Raw genomic sequence first — 23,109 nt, forward strand, 5'->3', positions numbered from 1 at the left:
TTGCGGCACAACTCTGAAGGAACAACATCACCCCTCGAAGGTTGGAAGCATTGATATAGGATGATGATACTTACAATGAAGTTTCAAGGTTAGGCTTGATGCTTTGAATGTATCTTCGAAGCTTTATACAGTTTCGAAGGTGAAGTAATCAACCTTTGAAACAACTCTTGATGCTTCGAATGTATCTTCAAAGCTTTATACAGCTTCGAAGGTGAAGTAATCAACCTTCGAAACAACTCTTGATGCTTTGAATGTATCTTCGATGCTTTGATTGTGTACATACAAACAACTGGCCATCAATTTGAAAAGATAAGCCATTCTCAACCACTTATTTAAATGCATAGGCTTTTCCTAGCCAAGTTCATGCATTTTAAATGGTCATCCCCTGTTCTTAGTGCTTCGAACTCATAAGAACAATTTGTTAATTTTATTAGCCACATTATCAGAATTATATTTTGGTGTGATCCACAAATCCAAAGCAGGTTTTGAACACCAAGAACCATAGTACAAGATGGTCTTAAAAATTCAAACAACTTAACATTTTGAACAATTTCAAAAAATTCAAATTCATGAACATTAAATTGTTCATCATTCTTAGCCATATTTGGGTTGAGAACATGTTCTCTAGCCAAATAACTTTCATCATTTATTAACAGATGGGGTTATTTTTCTATTTTAGCTACTAACGGCTTATGAAAACCCTCCATGTGAGTTTCATCATTTTTTGGCTTAATGGGTTCTTCCATTTTAGCCATTAATGGCTTATGAAAATCCTTCATAGACATGTTGTTTCCATGGTGTGACTCTCTAAGAATGATTCTTTCAACCGCTCGAGCTCTATATGGAACATCATTTTTAACCATGCTTGACTCAACAACATACTTTTTATCAAAGTTATTTTCATAAGTTGGCTTTTTAAAAATGGGTTTTTCGACCCCCCCAAGCCATTGATGAAATTATATTTTCACTAATTTCAATCACAAATGACTTAAAAACATTTTGTGAAACCCCACAAAATTTAGTCATTAAAGACTTGACAAAAAGGGTTAATAACTCATGTCTCCATTGACAAATTTCCACATCAAGTTGATGAGTTACACCAATTACGTGGTGTATTTTTTCTTTTACCAAATAATATGGTAATGAAGAAACAACTTGGGAATTTTTTTCATCAAGAAAATGGATCATTTCTTGAAGATCCAAAATTTTTCTTTCACGCCAATATATTTCATATTGACAAGTTTAAATGGCGAAATCCAAATCGTTTGTCATTTCTTACACTTGGTAGTCCCACTGGGAGTGCCAAAAATTGTTGGCTTATTTTTTCTACGAAGGAAAATATCATAAATGCTAGCGTGCCAACAATGATTAAAAAATCCTTACAGATTAAATTTAAGCCAATTATCAAGTGACTGCGTTGACGGTTCTTTTGCCTCAACAAAGACGACTTCAAAATTGCCAAGTGTAGAGAAAAGAAAAATTAAAAGAAGAATGAGGGAGACGAAGAAAGATGATTGAGTGAACAATCAAAGTAATAATTACTTACCTCTACTCCTATGCTTCGAAAAGGAAGTGCACAAAATGCTTTGAAATATAAATCTATATTAAACTACTCCGAAGATAAGGAAAATGACAAGAAATATTGAGATCATTTGTCTTTGATTTTAATTCTGGATTCCATGCATTGTAGTCATAAATGGCTATTCATAGGCAAATATTTGTAGGAAAAAACTACCTAAAACTACACACTCTTCCACCTCCTCCATTTCCTATCACATGATTTTCCATAACTTCCTTCAACCTCCACTTCATGTTCCATGTTTTCTACTTTATTCTCCATCATCTTTTCACATTTCATAACTTCTCATAACCTCCAAATGAGTAGGAGGATGCCACATGTCCTGCAATTATATAAAAAATAAATAATAATAAAATTACAGATTTATGGTATGGTAAGGCAAGCAAATAACATTAGGCATGCTTTGAAATACTTAGAAATAAATAACACAATAAAACATCATTTCCAGCACTGTTCAGTTCTGTAGGGTTAACAAGAATGCTTTGGTAAAAATACTTCCAGGTTCTTTTAGGTGCTGAAATTGCACAAAAACAATAATCAACATGTCTAATTTCAGTTCCAATTCTCATAATTTGCATAGCACCTACAGAAATTCATTTACAAGCTATATTCGAAAATCTGTCCAGATTTGTCACCCTTTGGGAAAACTAGCTTTCCTCTCAATCTACCCAATGATTTTCACCCAAATAAATTCTATTGCAAAGAGGATTCAGAATTCTAAATTTTGAAAGAAGAACCAACATGAGATGATTATTCTTCAATTTTATAAAATTGCAAGAAGTAGATTGTTTTTCAGAGACTCAGGACCAGATTTTTTAACAAAATATCCAAGTCCTAAAAACACACAATGAGGGGCAAATAAATTATCACAAGCTCTAAACACACCAAATATCCTACACTAAATTCAAATTTGAGAAATAAATAAATTTGATATTTCTTTTAAATTAGAGAAGTAGCAGCAGGGCATAATTTGACAAATTTGCAAGACAAAGTCATTAGATCATACCCACACTTTCATATACCCCAAAAATCCTATGTACCATTAATATGCAACATAAGAGGACATACTAGACAATAGGATGAGATGGGTGAAGAATTGGAGAAGATAAGGGAGAGATGTGTTCTTACCTTGACTCAAGAAGGCACATTTTCTTCCTTTTTTTTTTTTCTCTTCTTCTCTACTTCCCCCTAATCACACTCTCCTTCTCTCATCCTCTCCCTGGGCTGTTGAAATGTGTGTATGAGGAATTGAGGCAATGCTTTCAATTTATAAGAAATGAGCCTCTAGCTTAATGACTAAGGAAGGAAATAAATATCTAGATATTTTCTCCACTAATTTGCTCAAGTAAATATTAAAATAATAATAATAATATTTATTTAAAGATATTTATATATATTTACTTGCTCAAATAAATAATAAAGATTCAAAGAACTAATAAATATTCAAATAGGCTAAAAAGATTAAAATGTATGAATTAATGTAGAAACTAAGGGTTAAAATAAATAAAAACTAAGTGTCAGGGGTATTTTCAAATATAAAAATGCCATTTTAGGATTTAATTATAATACAAAATAAAATACAAAAAAAAAATTATTCTTTGTTGGACCATTTTGTAAAATTTTATGAAATTTGGGACTAAAATGCAATTAATCTAAGGCTTAGGGCTTCAAGTGTAATTACCAAAAATTAGGGTCTCTACAATGCCTTATCTAAAGAAAGAAAGTTTGAAATTTTAGAATATTACAATCACAATACGTCTCATTTACATAAAGTATTATAATCTGTGATTCTTAAAATATAAAAACAATTCAAACTACTAAAACCATGAACAGAGCAATAGTAGAGATTGTATGCCTCTGTATTGTTACATCTATATCTATTTTTGAAAATAAAAATCAACCAATACATATCATCTTTTTTATTTATTATTTTTAGAGTTAGATTTAAAAACCAAAAAATATAAAAAAAAATACATTTATTTTTTTCAATTCAAAAAATATATTCAAGTTGAAAATTTTTTTTTCAACAAAATATATTTAATAGAATATTTAAACTCTTTTTCAATTGAAAATACAAATAGAATATCTAAACAAATTGAAAACACAAAGTCTTACAAATTACTAGGGGTACTCGCAGTTTGATAGTTTAGTTGCGGCTAAAGGAATCTCAAATCCGCCATCCGTCCAAAACTAGGCGGATTGGTAAAAATCAATCCGCAACCATCCGTTTGTCATCACGATCCGTCTAAAATACTGCAAATCGGTTCAGTTCAATCAATTTGAACGGATCGATATATTTGTTGTTCACTCCTAATAATAAGTCCATTGAAGAGAATAAAAAATACGATATTAATTATAATAGTCAACAGGCTTTATTTTAAAGAGCATGTTTGATATGCTCTTAGAACATCCCAGCAGATGCATTATATCACCTCCTTAACTCAAAATAAGGGATGTTGCTATCAAAAAACACCCCTATCAAATCCCTTAACCCACCCCTCAAATAAAAGTATTGCTACAGTTGCTCCCCAAATGTAGGGAGCGACTGTTCACTCCCCAAAAATATAAAATTATTTTTTATTTAACCTTGAGCATCTCCATCCCCAAAAATATAAAATATAAAATAATTAAAAAATAATATTTTATTAGAATAGAGAAAGAATAGGAAATTTGTTGAGGAAAATAGATGAAAAAATGATTTCTAAAATAGGAAATGAAATTTTTAATAATATTTTAGGGTAAATTCTTATTTTATTTCGTTTTGAAGGCACGCTTGGACGTCCCCCAGACATCCACCCGGTCGAACGCCCTGTTTGTTTTCTTTCGCTGCAGAGAAACTATCATGCATGTTGTGCTCTTGCTTTCGTTTTTATTATTTTATTATTAAAAAAATATTTAAATTTAAAAGTAATGAAAAATATTATTTTAATAGAATAGAGAAAGAATATGAAATTTGTTGGGGGAAGTAAATGAAACAGTGATTTTTAAAAATAGAGAATGAATTTTTTAATAATATTTTAAGGTAAAATTTAGTTAAATTGGGGGATGCTCTTATAGCTTTATATAAAAAATTATAGTCCACAAAAAATTTGTTTGTTAATTGAGATACCTGATATTTAAAATTATAGAATAAGAAGGAGAACCATGATATAAAGGTGATGCTTGTTTTGAAGGGTTGGGCTATGGGATTGGACTATTAATCTATTCAAACTAATAATTCGTTATTTGATTCAATTTTTTTGTTCCGGATTAATAGTCCCTCTGGACTATTAGTCCCTCGTATGAGGGATTATTGTATCTTGGGGGGTGAGATTATCTCCGTGGGATTGATATCTCATGGGACTTAATATGTGAAATGTCCATTTTACTATCATGCTATTACTTAATAAACAATTGAAAAATGATAAAATAGTCTTTTGAATATTTATAAATTATTTTTTTAGTATTGTTAATTCAAAATTATATATTAAATAAAAAATATAAATTATAAATTATAAATTTAATTTAATTAAAAATAATAAATTAAAAATGATGGCCTTATAAATTAAATTTTTTTAGTATTGTTAAAAAATTAAATTTATATATTAAATAAAATTATTTTTTTAATGTTGTTAATTTAAAATTATATATTAAATCAAAAATATAAATTATAAATTTAATTTAATTTAATTGAAAATAATAAATTAAAAATTATGGCCTTATAAATTAAAATTTTTTAGTGTTGTTAAATTATAAACTTAAAATTTAAAATTATATATTAAATAAAAATTATAAATTACAAAGGTAAAATAGTTTTTTGAACATTTATCCTTATCCACTCCGTCCAACCAAATATTGAATTCACTAAAAATAGTTTAATCTAGGCATCTAATCCATGACTAAACAAATATAGGATACAAATCTAGCCGAACCAAATAATCTGGAGACAATGTATCTTAGGATTAACAGTCCGATAGATTACAATCCCTCTTATCCAATCCATCCAAATAAACATGCTCAAATTGTAAAAAATAACCTCTCGATTTAAATATTTTTTTTTCGATGTTATCTTTCATTGTTTTCTATCTCCCACAAGACTTCTCAAATTTGAAGCAACAACGCAGCCAACAATAAATCACAACTTTATTATCGCTATCTTTACCATTGTTGATTTTTTAATGTAAATAGTTTAGGCATCGTCTCCTTTATTCAATTTAGATGAAATATCACAATTACAACAATTGATTGACATTGTTTTTCGTACAAACTACTACCGCCACAAACTCAACCACTCTACCACTGCTACCAACATTTTTTTTGTTGATATATAGTGGTATTTTAAAAAATTGGTAAAAAATTATTTTTTTGATTTTTTTAATTTATTTTGTCTTTTTATAAGTAAAAAATATGACAGGTGTTATGATCTAAAATGGATAAAAAATTAAAAGTTGATTTTTTTTTTGACTTTCCAAAAGACCCCATAGGCTTCTTTGGTATTCCAGAATCCAGATTAGTCATTGGATTTTTTTTTACTTTTTTTTTTTAATTTATTTATTTTCCATTTTCATTCATCACACTATTTATATCTATCTTCTCTCCTTAACTTCTTTGTTAAAAGAGAAATGGTCTGGACCTTCACTGGGATGACCCCAAGACTCTTAGCCTGTGTTTGGCAAGTGGATTCGCAAGCTTTTTTGGCTATTTTAGCCACAAAAAATAAAATAGGCTATTTTAGCCATAACAAACAAAACATCACATCCAACCCATAATCATTACATTATTCTCTCACAAAAAAACTCAAAAAAGCCAAAAAGCCAAAAAGCCCTTCCCAAACCAAGCTTTTAAGCCCAGGCTAAAATAGCCAAAAAAGCCAAAAAGCTAAAAAGCCAACCCACTTCCCAAACGGAGGCTTAGTGGGCTCTCATTGGTCAATTTTACTTTATTTTATTTTGTTTTTATTTTTATTTTTATTTTTTTTTTTGGAGCCAATGACTAACCCGCACGCGGAGGGGGTGTTGGGCGCCACCCCCACTGGGGGTCCCAGCAGTGTTATTGTTAAAAGATATGTAAATTTGCAGTTGCAGTACGAAATTTCATCATCATAGTGAAATTTTATTGTGTGAAGCTCATATAATTAAATTTTACTAAAATACACAATGAAAGTCCTCATTTTACATTGAAATTTGTGTTTTTTATCTTATTTTGCTTGACTTATTGAGCCTCCGTTTAGGAAGTGGGTTGGCTTTTTAATTTTTTAATTTTTTTAATTATTTTGACTATTTTAGCCTGGGCTAAAAAACTTGGTTTGGGAAGGGCTTTTCGGCTTTTTAGATTTTTTAACTTTTTTTGTGAGAGAATAATATAATGATTATGGGTTGGATGTGATATTTTGCTTGTTGTAGCTAAAATAGCCTATTTTGTCTTTTGTGACCATTTTAACCCCAAACCTCCTTGCCAAACGGATTTGAATTTAGAGAAGATTAATGACAATTAAAGTTTGAAAATATTGAGAGAAATTTAACTGAATAGTTTCGAAAAAAAAAATAATGAATGAATTAAGATATGCTTTAAGGTCATGTTTGTTTGGGCGGATATGTACTTGGGATTGAATTGATAATCCAATAAAATTATTAATCCAATATTTGGTTAGAAAATTAAAGTACGGATTAACAGTCCATCTGGATATAATATTTCATATACGATGGACTATTTAATCCCACGTATGGGTGATATATAAATTGGGGGACTAAGTTAAAGTCTGGACTAACTTATCAATATATTGGATGTCCTATGTCCTATCTATTCCAATCCACTTAAACAAATATCGGATTAGATAATATTTATTAATCCCTCTTTATAATCCTAATTCAATACAAACATAAGATAGGATATACAATCCAAATGATTTGTAGTCCTAGGACTATTAGTCATGAGAATGTTAATCTAATCTAATCCTCCAAACGAACATAGCCTAAAAGTTATTGAATTTTTAAATTTTGAAAATTATTCAGTGTGTTTGGTTTCAGTTTTCTGGAAACTGGGTTTTTTGTTTTTCGTATTTTTTTGTTTTTAGTGAGTATTTTTTAAATTTTAAGTAATTTTTTTTTAGATACACCTTACTTAGATATATCTAAATAGTAAAATATTTGTGAAAAAATATTTTAAAAATCTAATAAATATACAAAAATACAAAAAATGTACTGAATTTTTATATTTTTTGGTATTTTGTGTATTTTTTAAAGATTTTTTTAAAAAAATATTATATTTTTTAAATGTATTTATGTTAGGTGTGTCTAAAAATTAAAAACAATTGCTTAAAATATTAAAAAAATTCATTAAAAACATGAAAATATGAAAAATAAAAAATAGAATTTTCTAAAAACTAGAACCAAACAAGTTATTGAATTTTTAAGTTTTGAAAATTATTCTTTTTTTTTTAAATGACAGTTGTATCTGTAATATTCTTTCAAGCATTTAAGGGTTGGTTTGGAGTGTCCTAAAAAAGTGCATTTTTTGTCTTTTTACGAAAAGATGTGCAGAAAAGTAGAGAGATGTTGTGATGAAAAAAAAATAAAAAGATAAAAAGATGAATTATATAAGTTATGCCAAACCTAGCCTTAGATTCAATAAAGATATTTTCGTCCAAAAAAAAAATGAAACGTACTCTTTAAGGATTTATGCTAGTAATACTATATTTTGTTGTCCTTACACTAGCAAAAAGACTAATGATACATGTGCTGAAAACAAAATCTCCTAATAAGGCTTCACTTGGCAATATTATTTTTTAGTCTAAAATTAAAAAGTCACTAAAAAATTTTAAAAGTTAATAACTTATACAAAAAATTAAAGATTTTATTTTCTCTCTACTTTTTCACATCTTTTATAAAAAATCAAAAAGTCATTTCAAATATACTAGTTTTTTTTATCTCATATTTTAGTCAAAAAGTCAAAAAATTACTAAAATAGTCTATTCCCAAATGAGGCATAAGAGCACTCATAAATTTTTATATGGTTTTATTATATGTGTAATTTAAAAAAAAATCAATTTTTTAAGATATTTAATTTTATTAAACTAATTCATATTTGTGGAACAAAAAAATTTATCATAAAAATAATCTAAAAATGAAAATAACAGAGCAAACAATAAATTTTAGTATAAATACTATAATACAAAAAATACATAAATCATATTGTTTAATTGAGATTGTTTGAGATAATGTGCAACAATACACTTCAAATAGATTTTAATCACTTCATGCATTGTTTTATTGAATGGAGGGTTGTTTTGAGAAAATAGTTAAAAATTGATTTTTTTGGTTTTTTTTTTAATTTTTTTCAAAAAACATGAAAAAAAAATGTAAGAGATAATATGATAAAAAATGGGTTAAAAGTTGAAAGATGACTTTTAACCATCTTTCTAAAATACTTAGCTATTGTTTGGAAATAATTAAATAAGTAGATTATTTATTGATAAAAAAATCAAAAGCAAGTAAAGCCTCCGTTTGGAAAAGTGGGTTGGCTTTTTTGCTTTTTTGCTTTTTTGACTATATGAGCCTGGGCTCAAAAGTTTAGTTTGGGAAGGGCTTTTGACTTTTTAGTTTTTTTGATTTTTTTGTGAGAGAAGAGTGTAATGATTATGGGGTTAGATGGGATGTTTTGTCTGTTGTGGCTCATGAGCCTATTCTGTCTTTTATGGCTCATTGAGCCAAAAAAACCCAATGAGCCCTTGCCAAACCAACCCAAAGTTGTTTAGGATAGATCTTCCCCACACACACACACACAAATATTATTTATTAAAAAAAGTAAATTTATGAAAACACAAATTTGCCCTAAATACTTTAAGAAATTCCAATTTGGGTTTACAAGAAGGCTCTACGATACTATAAGGACAATATGATGATTTATTATTAAAAATATAATTTGAAAAATATTTTTTCTTAATAATTTAAAAATACATCCAAATTTTGAATTCTAAAAAAATTGAAAAATAAAAAAAAATTAGTAAAACAACATTTGCTAAGGGATTATTTGGCTATGGGTTAAATTAGTTAAAAAAATCATATAAAAACATCAAAAATTTATTTACATTATGTCTACTTTTATATACTTTTTGTTATAAAATTTTTAAAAATAATTTTCAAACATGTAAACTAGGGGTTGTTTGGATGACCTAAATAAGTGTACTTTTTGTCTTTTTACAAAAAAATGTGCAAAAAAATAGAGAGGTGATGTGATGAAAAAAAGATAAAAAGATGAATTATTTTTGGATTGCCAAACTTGGCCTTATTTAAATTTATATTTTAATTAAAAAATTAAAATTTATCTACCCAAACAAACCTTTATCTTATCTTATTTTCCAAAAAAAAATAAAAATAAAATTATATGGATTCCTATGTCCTATGTAGTTTTTTCCACGTGATGCAATCCGGTGGAGCCAATACAAAACAAAAACATGCGGGGACCCACTTTCTCGTAAGATTAATGATTTGTAGCTCGAAAGTTCTTCCCCCCGAATCCCCCGTCGTTTTGGGCATTCTAATTTTTTTTTTTCTGAAATAGAGGGAGAGAGAGGGAGAAACAGAGGGAGAAAGAAAGGAGGAGAGGAAGACGAGATAGAGAGATGAGAGGAGAGAGGGAAACAGAAAGAGAGAGAGGCCCCTCCATCTGCCGATCACCTAGCCGATCGTCGGAGAGAGAGAGGGAGAAAGAGAGAGGAGAGGAGAGAGGGAAACAGAGAGAGAGAGGCCCCTCCATTCTGCCGATCACCCAGCCGATCGCCCCAGCTCGGCCGATTGTCGCAGCTCGTCTACCGTCTGCCTCCGCCGCCGCCGTCTGCCTCTTTCTTCTTCTTCTCTTCTTCTTTCTTTCTTCCCTTCTTCTGCTTCTTCTCTGATTGAACCAAAAAAAAAACAAAAAAAATTCAAAAACGACATCGTTTTTGGATTAGGGGGATTCGGGGGGGCGCCCTTTTGAGCTACATAGCACAGCTCTTTCTCGTAACGTGGTCACGAAGGAACCAAAAAGTAAATGCGTCAATGCATCTCGCGTGTACCTTTACCCTATAATAATTTATCAAAAATGTTATAAACTCACTTTATCAATCTATAATTTATTTCAAATGTGTGTATGGTGAAAATTAAAACGATAAAACATGAAGTTTTTGAGTAAAATAAATTTGAATTATTATTTATTTTTTAGATAAATTATGAGTTTGTTGTGCCATTGATATTTTATAAAGAAGATGATTATTCTAATCCAAAATCTGAACTGTAATGGATTGTTTGGGACAGGCACTGTCTCGATGATCTGATTTGTTTATTTTGTTAGACACTATATATATTTTATTCACAAAAAAATTAGGTTGATTTGATAACTTTAAATTGTTCAATTTACCCTTTTTTTTATTAGAAAAATGAACGACAATTCACTAACGATAACTTATTCAATTCATCGTGTTTTTATTAAAAAAATGAACGATAATTATATTTTAACAAAAACGAATCGTGCATTTTTTTATTATAAAAATAATAAATTGAAAAAAACTTACAATTATCGAATTGACATAATTTTTATTGATAAATAAAATACACAAAATACTTAACAAAATAAATAGTTTTAATTATCAAAATATAACTTGTGACGAAGTCAATTCTCCTCCATTTTATAAAGTCTGCGAGAATCTTTTTTTTTTTCATTAAATTTGAATAAAAATTTCATTTGATATCACGTGTTTCAACGAAAGATTTTGATCATTTTATTAAAACACCAATTGTCATGATAGATGTCGGGCCGATCGACTGGCCATTGTAATTTTTTTATAAATTTTACAAGGAGGTGGTCAATCGGAAGACAACCAACCTAACATTTGAGGGTCGTCTAATGGTAAAAATGACTTATAACTCAAATGATTATGAATAATGATTTGATAAAAGGTATACTCATCTTTAATTTGATAAATGATTTAATTTTTTTTTGTTGAATTTAATAAAATATTTGATGCTGAATTAGAATCGTAAAAAATAATTTAAATTTAATGAAATATTTGGTGTGGGGTTGGAGGTAGGCGGAGCAATACCATTCGCTCGCGGTCAAACAAAGTCAACAACAGAGAATGGGACTTGGGGCGAGAGAGAGAGAGAGAGAGACTCGTGTGGGCGGAGCGAGCATGTAGCGAGCGTGTATTTTCCCAAAACATGCATTCATCTCTCTATTCTCTTTTCATGCATTCATCTCTCTATTCTCTTTTCCTTATTCAATAAGGAGCGAGAGAGACTATAAATTGAGAGAGACAGACAGAGACAGAGACAGAGAAAGAGAAAGAGAAAGAGAAAGAGAAAGCAAGGGTTTTGAGGTATTGACAATGGCGTCGTCTCCGACTTCATCATCATATTCAACGTATTCGTCTCCGTTTTCATCATCACCGAAGTTCTCTGATCTTCCAATAATGGGACTCAGGCACAAAATCGTTGAGAAGATTCAGGAAAATCGCGCCACTCTCATCGTCGGCGAAACTGGCTGCGGTACCTCTCCATGCCTTAATTCTTTCTTAGTTTCTTCTTTTTGCTACTTAATTTGATCCATTTTGAGTTCTGGAATAGCCATGTATTTCTCAATTACTTCACTCTGTTTTGTTGCTGCTAGCTACTCATAATTCAAGAAACAGCAATGAAACAACCGGGCATTTTACTTAACTGCATTCTCCGATGTTTAGTTCCAACAAACAAGTCTCAATATTGCTTAATCAGCTTATAACTGGATTTTTAAAAAAAATAAAAATAAAAATAAAAATAAAGAAATTAATGTCAAATTTTGTTTATTTTTTAAAGTCTACTTAGGAAATTTATATATTTTTTAAAAAATTCACTAGGACGGAAATAACCTAAGAGTAGTATATAAAAAACCTAATTTTTTTTGGTTTAGTTTTGGCTTTCCTGAATTATTATTATTATTTTTTATTTTTTAAAGTCTTTTTTTTTTTTACTTAAAAAAGGTTGAATTTTTTTCACAAAAATGTAAAAATATGCCTAAAAAATATCGACTAACAGGCTCTTTAACAAGATGGGTTGGTTATTGTAGCTAGACTCACACCATTTCACTGCCTTCGACAATCTAGCTAACTAGCTATCAGTCTTGGAGGCTCTTTTAACCGTTTTTGAATGAATAGGTAAAATAGAGAGAGGTGTTGGAGCAAAAATGTGTTTAGGTAAAATAAAGGGCTTATTATTCTTATTATTTTTTTTTTGTAATTTAGCCAGTGAAAAATGGAGAGTAGTGTTGGAGTTGGTCTAAGCTGCAGCCAAAAAAAAAAAAAACCCCTTAAATATGTTTGTTTAAATTTGTTTTGACTACTGGTTGTGTTGATTATTGGTTTTGTTGGGACCAATTTGATGTCCAGGCAACCAAACTGACTAGTTTTATGTTCTTTTCCTTTTGTCAAATTTTCTTTTAAAAATTTGTTTCCAAACCAAACGAAGCCTTGAGTCTCATGGGGTTTGGCTACATGAATCTTTTTTTCTCAGTATCTGGCTGGAACTTGGAAATAACTTAGCTTAGGTTGTCTTTACGTTGATTTGTCAAAATTGATTAGTTTGTATAATCTTCTCTGTAGGCCAGGAGCTGCTGGGAAATTATTGTATGTAATCTCGTGCATTTAACTAAATTGTTAATAAATTTATAGTGTATTATGTGCATGAAGAGGTTCCTCGTTATCTTAAAAAAAAAAAAAAGAAAAAGAAATTTGGATGTACTTTTTTTAATAGACCTTTCTCTGTTTTAACTTGTTGCTGCAGTTAAAAAATCAATGTTGACTCCTGGTTGTTATTTTATTCATGTTTGTTAAGATTTAAGCAATGAAGATGGAAGATACTGTTAGGTTTTATTTCTTGGCAATCCCGTTTGACAAAACTCCTTTGAGTTGTACTTTTATTCGCATTTTTAGTTCAGTGAGGCTATGAGTTGTTAGATGCGAATCCAACCCGAATCAAGCATTTCAGAGAAGTTTGTGATGATAAAGCTTTCAAGATTGCCACTTCGCTGATTATGACGGGGATCGAGCTGCCCGGTCAGCTCGCGGGGGTCCAGGGGGCAGCGCCCCTTGGCGGGTCCGGGGCAGCGCCACGGCGGGGTTGAGGGGCAGCGCCCCCGAAGCAAAATGCAAAAATGCATTCAAAGTAGCCTGTCCGATCATGTTATATTTTTCCAGTTTTTCCATTTTTGGCCTTCCCGCTCGAGCGGGGAAAGTGACGCTCGAGCGGAGATTGGAAGCTCTCAGCATCTCTGCAGTCGCCTGTAAAAATACTGGAAGGTGTGATTTTACGCTCGAGCGGATGCTCCTACGCTCGAGCGCATCTCAGTTTGTTAGCACGCAGTTTTTGGTCGGTCCGCTCGAGCGGGCTGTGTTGAGCTCGAGCGGAGATCGCGGGACAGATTCTATAAATTCGCGTGTTGGGTCCGAGTTTAAGGATGACTTCTCCAGATCTTCTTTTTGGTTTCTAGGGTTTATATCTGGGGATACTTTGGGAGTTTTCTTTGATGTTTTATTGAGTATTCAACTCATGTTCTAAAGAGAGTACATCAAAGGTTGTGTTTTGTTCTACAAAAGAGAGTGTTGTTCTTCAGTTGTGTATTCTGAAGAATTCGAGCCTGAAGCTGTGGTGGAATCCAGAGTGGCTCATCAGAAAGACAATTCCGTGGTGAAGATGGGGTTGGAAGAGGCACATAGAGGTTGGTTCAATTAGGCGTTGTGGATTCGCTAGGTAATTGAGAGTATACCTGTGTAATTCCTTTAATTCTTCTTAGTGGATTGTCTTGTGGCTGTTGCCCGTGGTTTTTTTGATCACAGTTGGAGGTGTCCAATTGTGGTTTTTTCCACGTTAAATCACTGTGTCTCTTTGTCTTGATTGTTTGATTGGGATTGTTATATTCTGCTTAAAATTGATACATAATCACAAATCAACATCTAGGGGATTTCTACATTTTTTCAATACTTTCCCTAATAACTTAAATGTTCACGGTTCCAACAAGTCATCATACAAGTTGTTAATGCTACGGATTTTACTTAAAATCTCAAGTTTTTTTATTTATTTATTTTTTTTGGGGGTTGGTTTTAAAGGTTCATTGTTGTTTGTTTATTAAGGTAAGAGTTCACAAGTCCCACAATTTCTCCTAGAAGAAAACATGAAGCCCATATTACGTACACAGCCAAGGAGATTTGCTGTTGTGGCTGTTGCTAGAATGGTGGCAAAAGCTCGTAACTGTGAAGTAGGGGGTGAGGTTGGTTACCATATTGGTCATTCAAAGGTCGTATCAGCAAGGTATATCCTCCTAGCCAATCTACTGATGAGAAACTTTAGTCCATGCTTTGGTTTGAGCTTCATATTGTCACTAATCAGATGTGTGAGTGCATCTATATTCTCTTTTCCATTTTCTCTATTTACACCATTATCAATATGGTGGATGGTATGGCATCGATTGAGTTGGCTATCCTTCATTTTTGGAATTTATTCATCTGTAATCTATTCTATTTAGCACACAACTCGAATCATATATTGAAGCTTTGTCATTTTATTTTTATTTTTAATTTTCCAACAATTTCCCATAAAATATCTGCTCAACGGTTATAATGGAATAATGGCTAACAATTTTCAAATTCATCTTTCTCATTCATCAAATCGTCTAAAAGTTTTGATGTAAAAATGCTAAGGCATTGTGTTTGCACCCACCGCTAGTAATTTATTGTATATATCTACAATATGCTTTTTTACTTATTTGCAAGAGGGTTAACAATCATAATGACCTGTTGAAGGAAGCTTCATTTACGGCTACGTCCCATGGAGAAAGGATGTGTGTTTGTGTAGTAGATGTTTGATGACAAATTTCCATAGAAAATAACTTGTAGAATGGTTGCCAGAACTTTAAATTGTGTCTTTTTTGTTTGGATGTCCATACTTGTTGATGGCAACAAATGCTAAGATCAACAAGATTTTGTTTGAGAGGTAATTTTATTTATGGGTAAATTACACTGACCTCCTTTGAGGTTTAGAGAAAATATAGTAAGTCCCACAGTTGTGACATAATGACAGTGAACTCCCTTGAGATTTTAATTTATATAACACTTAGACTCATTTTCATCAATAATTTGTTAGTGACATGGATGAAAAAATGATATGGTCATCTCTTTTGCACAACAATGTATACTTTGCGTTGTTTATTTTTTTGTTTTGCACCATTTGGATTAGTTTTGGTCCATTTAATCAATCTTAAAAAGAGGTCAATGTAATTATGTTAAATCAGTAAAACTTACTTTATTTTTTTCAAACCTCAGGGAGGTCAGTGCAATTTACCCGTTATTTATTGGTTGTTTGCCTTCTCTTTCTCATTCATGTATTTTATGTTATTTTTAAATTTTTGGCGTGGGAGTAAGACAGTATATACGATTAGGGGTCTTAAAAATTTGGGAGCCTTCTCAAATATGGGGCTTTAGGCGGTTGCCTAATTGGCCTAATGGATGGGTCACCCCTGAGAGTTTCCATTCTATCTAAAATGACAAGTTCAACATTATTTAAATTGGAAGAGGTCATAGATACTTTTCAAATTCTTTGCTAGAGGGACAAATGACAACTATCATAATCATTAATGCAAATATAGGTAAATAAAGTTATAGTTATAAAACATTACCAATGGCGACTTTTGAAAAACATTAAAATGTTGGTTTATTGCTGTTCCCATGTTGCAAGGACGCTTATCAGCATAGTTACGTTCAATGCCATATCCCAACCCTCCAAAGCCTGAATCATATGTGAAGGTCTTCCTCATTAGGTTCTCTGACAACTTTTGAAAAACATTAAATGTTTGTTAATCGCTGATCTAATGTGGCAAGGATGTTCATAAGCATAGTTGATGGTCAATTCCGTTATGACTTGCAGCTTGGTTGTCATCAGTACTCCTAATTGTGTTTAATTTGTTTGCATGTCCATGCATGCCATAACAACAAATGCTAAGATCAGCTTCTTCTTCTTGTTTTTTCAGCGGAATTTTTATAATTTGGTCCCATTATTCCTCTCTCTCTCTCTCTGTAGTTGGGGCCTGAGGGCTGTAAAGCTTGTTGTGCTTATTTGACTTGGTTGTGCATATGCTGGTTTAACTGTTAAAGAGTTTGTTATATTGCCACTGGACTCGAATAGCATGCTTCTTATACTGGTCAATTGCCTAGATATATTATTTCAAGTATTTTGCTTATGTATCTTTGGCTTACTATACCCGTCTTTTGGGTGATCTCATCTGCTTCTGTTTGCAACATATTCCAACTTTATGTGTTACTGCCTTAGTGGTCTGATCTGATGATGGTGCTTATCTTTTAGGACTGGTTAGTCAGTCCGAGGAAAGTCATTTTAGGTGAAATCAAGTTGTTCTTCTTCACACATTTGGTAGGATTAAATTTGCACTTGATACAACTTGCAGGGTTTCAATAATCTGACTAAATTACGATGTTATGGACGACAGTGGTTGAATCTTTATATTTATTCTTATATTATACTCTTCCGAGCTTGAAATAAGTCTGTTTGAGATTCTTTTCTCATTTCATTTTCTCTCTTACCAATTTGCTTATGGTTTCTCCACATTATATCAAAACAATGTCACAGAACCAAGATTGTCTTCAAAACTGCTGGAGTTTTGCTTGATGAAATGCGGGAGAAGGGGTTGGATGCCCTCAAGTACAAGGCTATTATTCTTGATGAAGTACATGAAAGATCTGTAGAGTCTGATCTTGTTCTCGTTTGTGTAAAGCAGTTTTTGCTGAAGAACAATGACTTGAGGTTCACATATCTTCGCTTTCTATTTCTTCTAATTTTTGCTGTTGGTATTTTTGTTTATGGGTTGTTGGACTTTGTATTTTGTCCACTCAAAAGCAACTCCTCGACCTCTTACATGCTATATGCATAGTTGTAGACCTCTTACATGTTGTATGCATCTTGGTAAAAGTCCCAGGCCATCATTGATGATTTGGCAGACATAGGAATTCCTTGGGTTCAAAATAAATTAGTAGGAGAAATTAGATGTTTAATATATCACTTGTGCTTTTAGTAGTCATACTACAAGTCTTTATAATTTTCTTTTATTGACTAAATATTGAAGAAAGTACACTAGTTATGAAAAGAATAACATCGTAATCCTAAGCTAAAAATGGCCAACAATTTCCTAAATTTTGTAGTTTTCATCATCCTCACCATTTCATCATATATCTGTAAATAAAAACCCTAAAGTAATATTGATTTATGATCTTAAGTAATGAAATGTAAAGTAATGATTTGTGATCTTTAGTAATAATTTCCAATATGACCACACCAGCCAGCAATGGGATTTTTTGGGGCTAAAAACACACAAAATGAAATTTTATGACTCCCCAACTGTATGCATGAGTGGTGTGTATTGGCAAAATGAAAACATAAAGTTTTGGAATGAAGCTTAAACTTTTGCAATTATGTGTTTAATTTCTATTCAAAATAGGAAACTGTCATTAATTTCTCCAACAAATTCATCTCAAGTTATACCATAGAATATTAGCTAATTTGTGTTGGAGATTTTAACAATTATTAATCTTTTTCTTTTTTTTCCATTTCAAAAAAGCCTAAGAATAATTTTGAGTATTTATGCTAGAATACGAACATAATGATCATAGACAAATAGGAGGCCGCAAATAATTTTGGGTCAAATTGAATTTAGGATACCTAGATATATCATCTACTTACAAAAAAAGATACGTTGATATATTTCCATTTTTTAAATGTTTAGATACACTGGCCAATAACGAATCAAATCTTTTTGAATAACTATTAAAAATGTATATGTCATGTTCTTTTAACAAGCTAGTCACACATACATGACATCATTCTCGCTATAATTTTTTTTTTCGTTTTCCGTTTTAATATAAAGCAAGACAATGCAGATTGTAGCTAGTGTGTTGTTTGTATACGGTTCGGATCGGTTCTAATCCGAAACCGTGGGGTTCAATCCGGAATCAATCCGTGAATTATGAATTTTTAATTCTTCAATCCGGAACTGAATCGCGGATTCAAAAAACCAATCCAAACCTATCGGATTGGATTAGACTGGATCGGATTACGGATTTTATGGATTATTTGCTCAGCCCTATTCTATATATATATATATATATATATTTCCCAAGTGCGATTGTTAATTACCCTATTTTTAATTGTAAATTTCCCTTATTTGAGAATAAACTCTACTCCTACTCTTGTTGTTTAGTTTTGAATTTAATAACTCATTAAAGAGTTGACGAGGCCCTTAAATTTTTTTTATATATTTGCAATATTTGAGGTTTGTCCAATTACTCTGAATAGAAAAAAAAAAACAAAAAAAAAAAAAAACTACTTTATGACATTGTGACATTCTAAAATTAGGTGAAGAAAATGCTCAAAAAAATTATAACAATTTTGATGAAATTTAGGTTTGGTTTGGGGTACACTAAATAATACAAAAAGTCAAAAAGTCACTATTCTATTTAAGTCGTATCATCTTATTTAAATTATTTCACCTCTCTAACACATCACATCAAACTCAACTCATATAAGTTAATAAATTAAAAAGTGTATTTTTTAAAACATGTCAAATCAACCCTAATGAGACAAAGATTTTGTTTTTTTGGAACTCAATAAGGCAAAGATTGTTGGCCGCGTTGTGGAAGGTGGCGGGGGGTGCGAAACGGAGGGGTTGGTTGGCGGGGGTTAGGGTGGTTTGGGAGTTAGTTTGAAAAGTTAGGAGTAAAAGTAAAATTTAATATTTTATGAAAAGATAAAATTATAATAAAGAAAGATAGTGACGATGTATCATTTTTAATGATTTCAATCATTTATGTTCAGTTTTTTGGGATGGGAAATATTTTTTTAACGAAAAATGTCTTTTATGAAAAAGTGTTTTTAAAAATATTTTTATATGTTTAGCGTGTGGTGGTGGAACGAAAATAGAGATAGTGGTGGTGGCGTAGTAATGTTGTGGTGACGGTGACAGTAGTATGGTGGTGGAGATGATATTGGTAAAATTTTAATTTTAAAAATATTTTTTCTTTTTAAAAATGAAAAATATTTTTTGTTTAAATAAGTTTATTTTTCAGGTACATAGATACCGTTTAGTAATACTTACGTTTTCAGTTTTCTGTTTATATTTACAAAAAATTTAAAAACTCAAATAAAAACTTGCTTGGTAAAATTTTTGATTTATAAATCTTTCTGTTTATATTTACAAAAATTTTAAAAACTCAAATAAAAACTTGTTTGGTAAAATTTTTGATTTATAAATCAGTGGTCTCAGTTTATAAATTTGTCTAAAAAATGAAAACACAAAAACTGTGTTTCTGTTTTGAGTTTTCAATTTTTTTTTTTACCACCCAATACTAGCCACCACCTGCCACCATTTTCCACCATCGTCTTCCACCACTACCACCTACCACCTACCCCCCACCACCACCTGCCACCACCACTTACCACCCACCTGCCACCACTATCCACCACCGGCCACCACCCACCTACTCGCCACCACCACCGACCCCTCGCCACCGCCACCGCCACTACCACCACCAACCACCCACCTGCCATCCACCCGCCACCACCCACCACCCGCCACTACCATCCACCGCTCGCCGCCACCACCCGCCACCTACTTGCCACCACCACTCACCAGCCACCTGCCACCACCATCCACCACCTGCCACCACCAGCCACCTGCCACCCACCCGCCACCACTACTCACCACCCACCACCACTACCATTACCTACCACCCACCACCACCACCACTACCACCTACCACCCGCCACCGTCACCGTTACCGTCACCGTCACCCACCACTACCACCACCACCACCCTCCGTCATCCGCCACCCACCTGCCACCACCACCCACCACCCGCCACCATTACCACCACCACCCACTCGCTACCACCCGCCATCGTCGCCCACCCACCCACTATCACCATCCACCCGTTACCACCCATCACCACCCGCCATCTACCAACCACCCGCCACCACCACCCGCCACCGTCACCCACCTACCACTATCCACCATCCGCCACCCACCCGCCACCACCACCACCACCCACTCGCTACCACCACCACCCGTCACTGTCACCCACTCACCCACCCACCACCACCACCACCACCACCACCACCACACATCCACTACCACTAGCTACCCACCACCCACCGTCACCACTTTCCACCACCGTCTTCCGCTGCCACTTGCCATTTCTCACTCTTTTTTATATTTTTAAATTTTTAAAAATATTTTGTCAATTACCAAACGCGTTTGTAGTTTATGTTTTTCTAAAAATAATCAAAAAATAAACAAAAATCAGTTTATAAAATTTTTGTAAATATAAACTGAAAACGTAAATGTTACCAAACACACCCTTAGTAAGCAAAATTTTAGTCCCCGTTTGTGATGTTGGCTATTTTAGGTAGATTTTTGACTTTATGAGTATTTTAGCCAATGAAAAAAGTTGTATTTGGAATGATTTGTGAATTTTTGTATAATTGAATAGGTTGTTGTAAGGAAAAAAAAAATTGATTAATAAATAGAATGTAATATTTTGTCTTATTGATAATTTTAATATTTTTTATTTTTATTAACTATTTTAAGTAAAAATTGATGACAAAAAGGCCTAATGACAAATAAAAAATCAGATTTTTTGTTTTTTGAACGCGAATTAAAAATCAAAATTAAAAATCATTTTAGTAATGTTACATTTAACGAATTTAGGCTCACTTGAATTGTTTAAATTTGTGCATGTTGATCATTTTCCGGTCATTCAAGCAAATATTGATTGATAAGGATGACAATCGTCGTTGACAAGAGTACAATGTACGTAATCCGAACAATTCGAGTGAGGTCAAATTTGATTGATCGATCGATCATTTTTCAAATCATTTACATTATGTTTGGTTGAGAGATTTGATGAGAAATTTTTTTTAAAAAAAAAAAAAGGGTAAGGCATGGTTTGGCAAGTGGGTTTGGATAGGTTTGGGGCTATTTTAGCTACAAAAGACAAAATAAATTATTTTAGCTACAACAAACAAAATATCACATCCAACCTATAATCATTACACTATTCTCTCATAAAAAAGCCAAAAAATTAAAAAGTCAAAAAGTCTTTTCCAAACCAAGTTTTTTAGCCCAGGCTAAAAAAATCAAAAAGTCAACCCATTTCCCAAACAACAGCTAAGTAAAATATATCTACATTAATTTTATATATCTTTTTCTTTATCTTTTCAAATCTCTTCCCAAATTATCGAACCAAATTTCTCTCTAAATCTCCGAATCATAGTATTAATGAATTTTCCGAGCAATTACCCCAACCGTCTCACAGCCGCCACCGCCTTTGCTCTCCTTCCGAAGCTCTATCGATTTCTTTCTTCTTCTTCGACAAATTTCATTAGAGCATCTCCAACGCAAGAGCCAAAAGGGGAGAATTAGGCATTTTGCCTATTGAAGTTGGATTTCGAAGCTCCAACGCGCTCTGCATCTGAGGAGGCATTTTGCCAATTCTCGTTTTGGCTCTCCACAAGTAGCCAGCGTCCATTGCTAGGCAAAGCACTCTTCCCGCCATTGTGTTGGCCTCCATCGCTGCAAGCAACATCTCTGTTCCAGCCCATTGATGATCACAGGTATGGCTCTCTTTCTCTTTCTCTTTCTCTTTCTCTTTGTCCACTTCCCTGTTCTTCCTCATTATCTATCTGCAAAGGAATACATGATTTAGGGCAATCCATTTTCAAAAATTGGGTTTGTGTACTGAAATTAGTGCCTTGTTCATGGAAATTTAGTTTTTTTTTTTTTTTTTGAAGATTTTTTTATGGTTTTATGCTTCCTTAATCTTCGTTTGGCTAAGTTTCTGAGGTAAAAAAGACTGATCATAAATTGGGTTCTCAAAATATTATCATATTAGGACTTCTCTTTGTTTATGGAAACTTGATTTTATTCTTTCATGGAAACTTGGTTAGGTGGATGAGGTAGATTTTCGAAATGCACTCAAGGTGTTTGAAGAAAAGACAGATTAGAATTTGGGTTCTCAAAATATTGTCATATTAGGATTTTTCATTTATTGTTAATGGAGAGTATGAAATTGATTCAATATGAGTAGTAGTCATGTTTCAACAAAGCCATGTGGTGCCCTGCCCATATCATTGTCCTTTGAAGTCTTTCCATAAATACATAAACCAAACAAAATTCAAACCAAAACATATACCCCATATATATATAAACACCTCTGCAAACCTTCCAACCACCATTGCACCTCACTACCCACCCACCACATATCTGCAAACCTCTCTTAACAATAAGCTCAACAGATACAAAAAGAACCCAAAAAAAGTATAAAAAATGGGCTATCAAACTCAGATCTCTACACCCAATAGATAATCTCTGCCTTCACCTAACTTGCACATCATTTGGCTTTGCCTCAAACCCAGAAGAGAAGAGAAGAGAAAGATAGAGAAACAGAACTCTTGTTAATAAGGGTTGCTAATTTTTCATTTATTGTTAATG

At 32.2% G+C, this 23,109-nt stretch overlaps 1 protein-coding gene, 1 long non-coding RNA gene and 1 pseudogene across 3 annotated transcripts in view; 2 read left to right on the forward strand and 1 right to left on the reverse strand.

The window, feature by feature from the left end:
- LOC114286537 (ABC transporter C family member 4-like) overlaps window positions 1-23,109 on the forward strand; it is a 573,165-nt pseudogene that overhangs the window by 411,754 nt on the left and 138,302 nt on the right. The gene's annotated exons all lie outside the window — the stretch shown is intronic.
- On the reverse strand, window positions 1,631-2,811 carry LOC145804255 (uncharacterized). Its single transcript, XR_014345884.1, has 2 exons — window positions 2,708-2,811; window positions 1,631-1,901 (listed from the first exon to the last, which is right to left on the reverse strand). It is a non-coding gene; the product is annotated as an uncharacterized LOC145804255 (long non-coding RNA).
- Window positions 11,694-17,623, forward strand: LOC145804062 (DExH-box ATP-dependent RNA helicase DExH8-like). The gene is made up of 3 exons (XM_082897515.1): window positions 11,694-12,078; window positions 14,694-14,871; window positions 17,200-17,623. Exons 1-3 carry the CDS (start codon window positions 11,919-11,921, stop codon window positions 17,498-17,500), a joined length of 639 nt encoding a protein of 212 aa, XP_082753641.1. The 5' UTR covers window positions 11,694-11,918; the 3' UTR covers window positions 17,501-17,623.

Source organism: Camellia sinensis, chromosome 12 (assembly GCF_055761805.1).
Source record: "Camellia sinensis isolate YWXY chromosome 12, ASM5576180v1, whole genome shotgun sequence".
NCBI classification, from domain to species: Eukaryota; Viridiplantae; Streptophyta; class Magnoliopsida; order Ericales; family Theaceae; genus Camellia; species Camellia sinensis.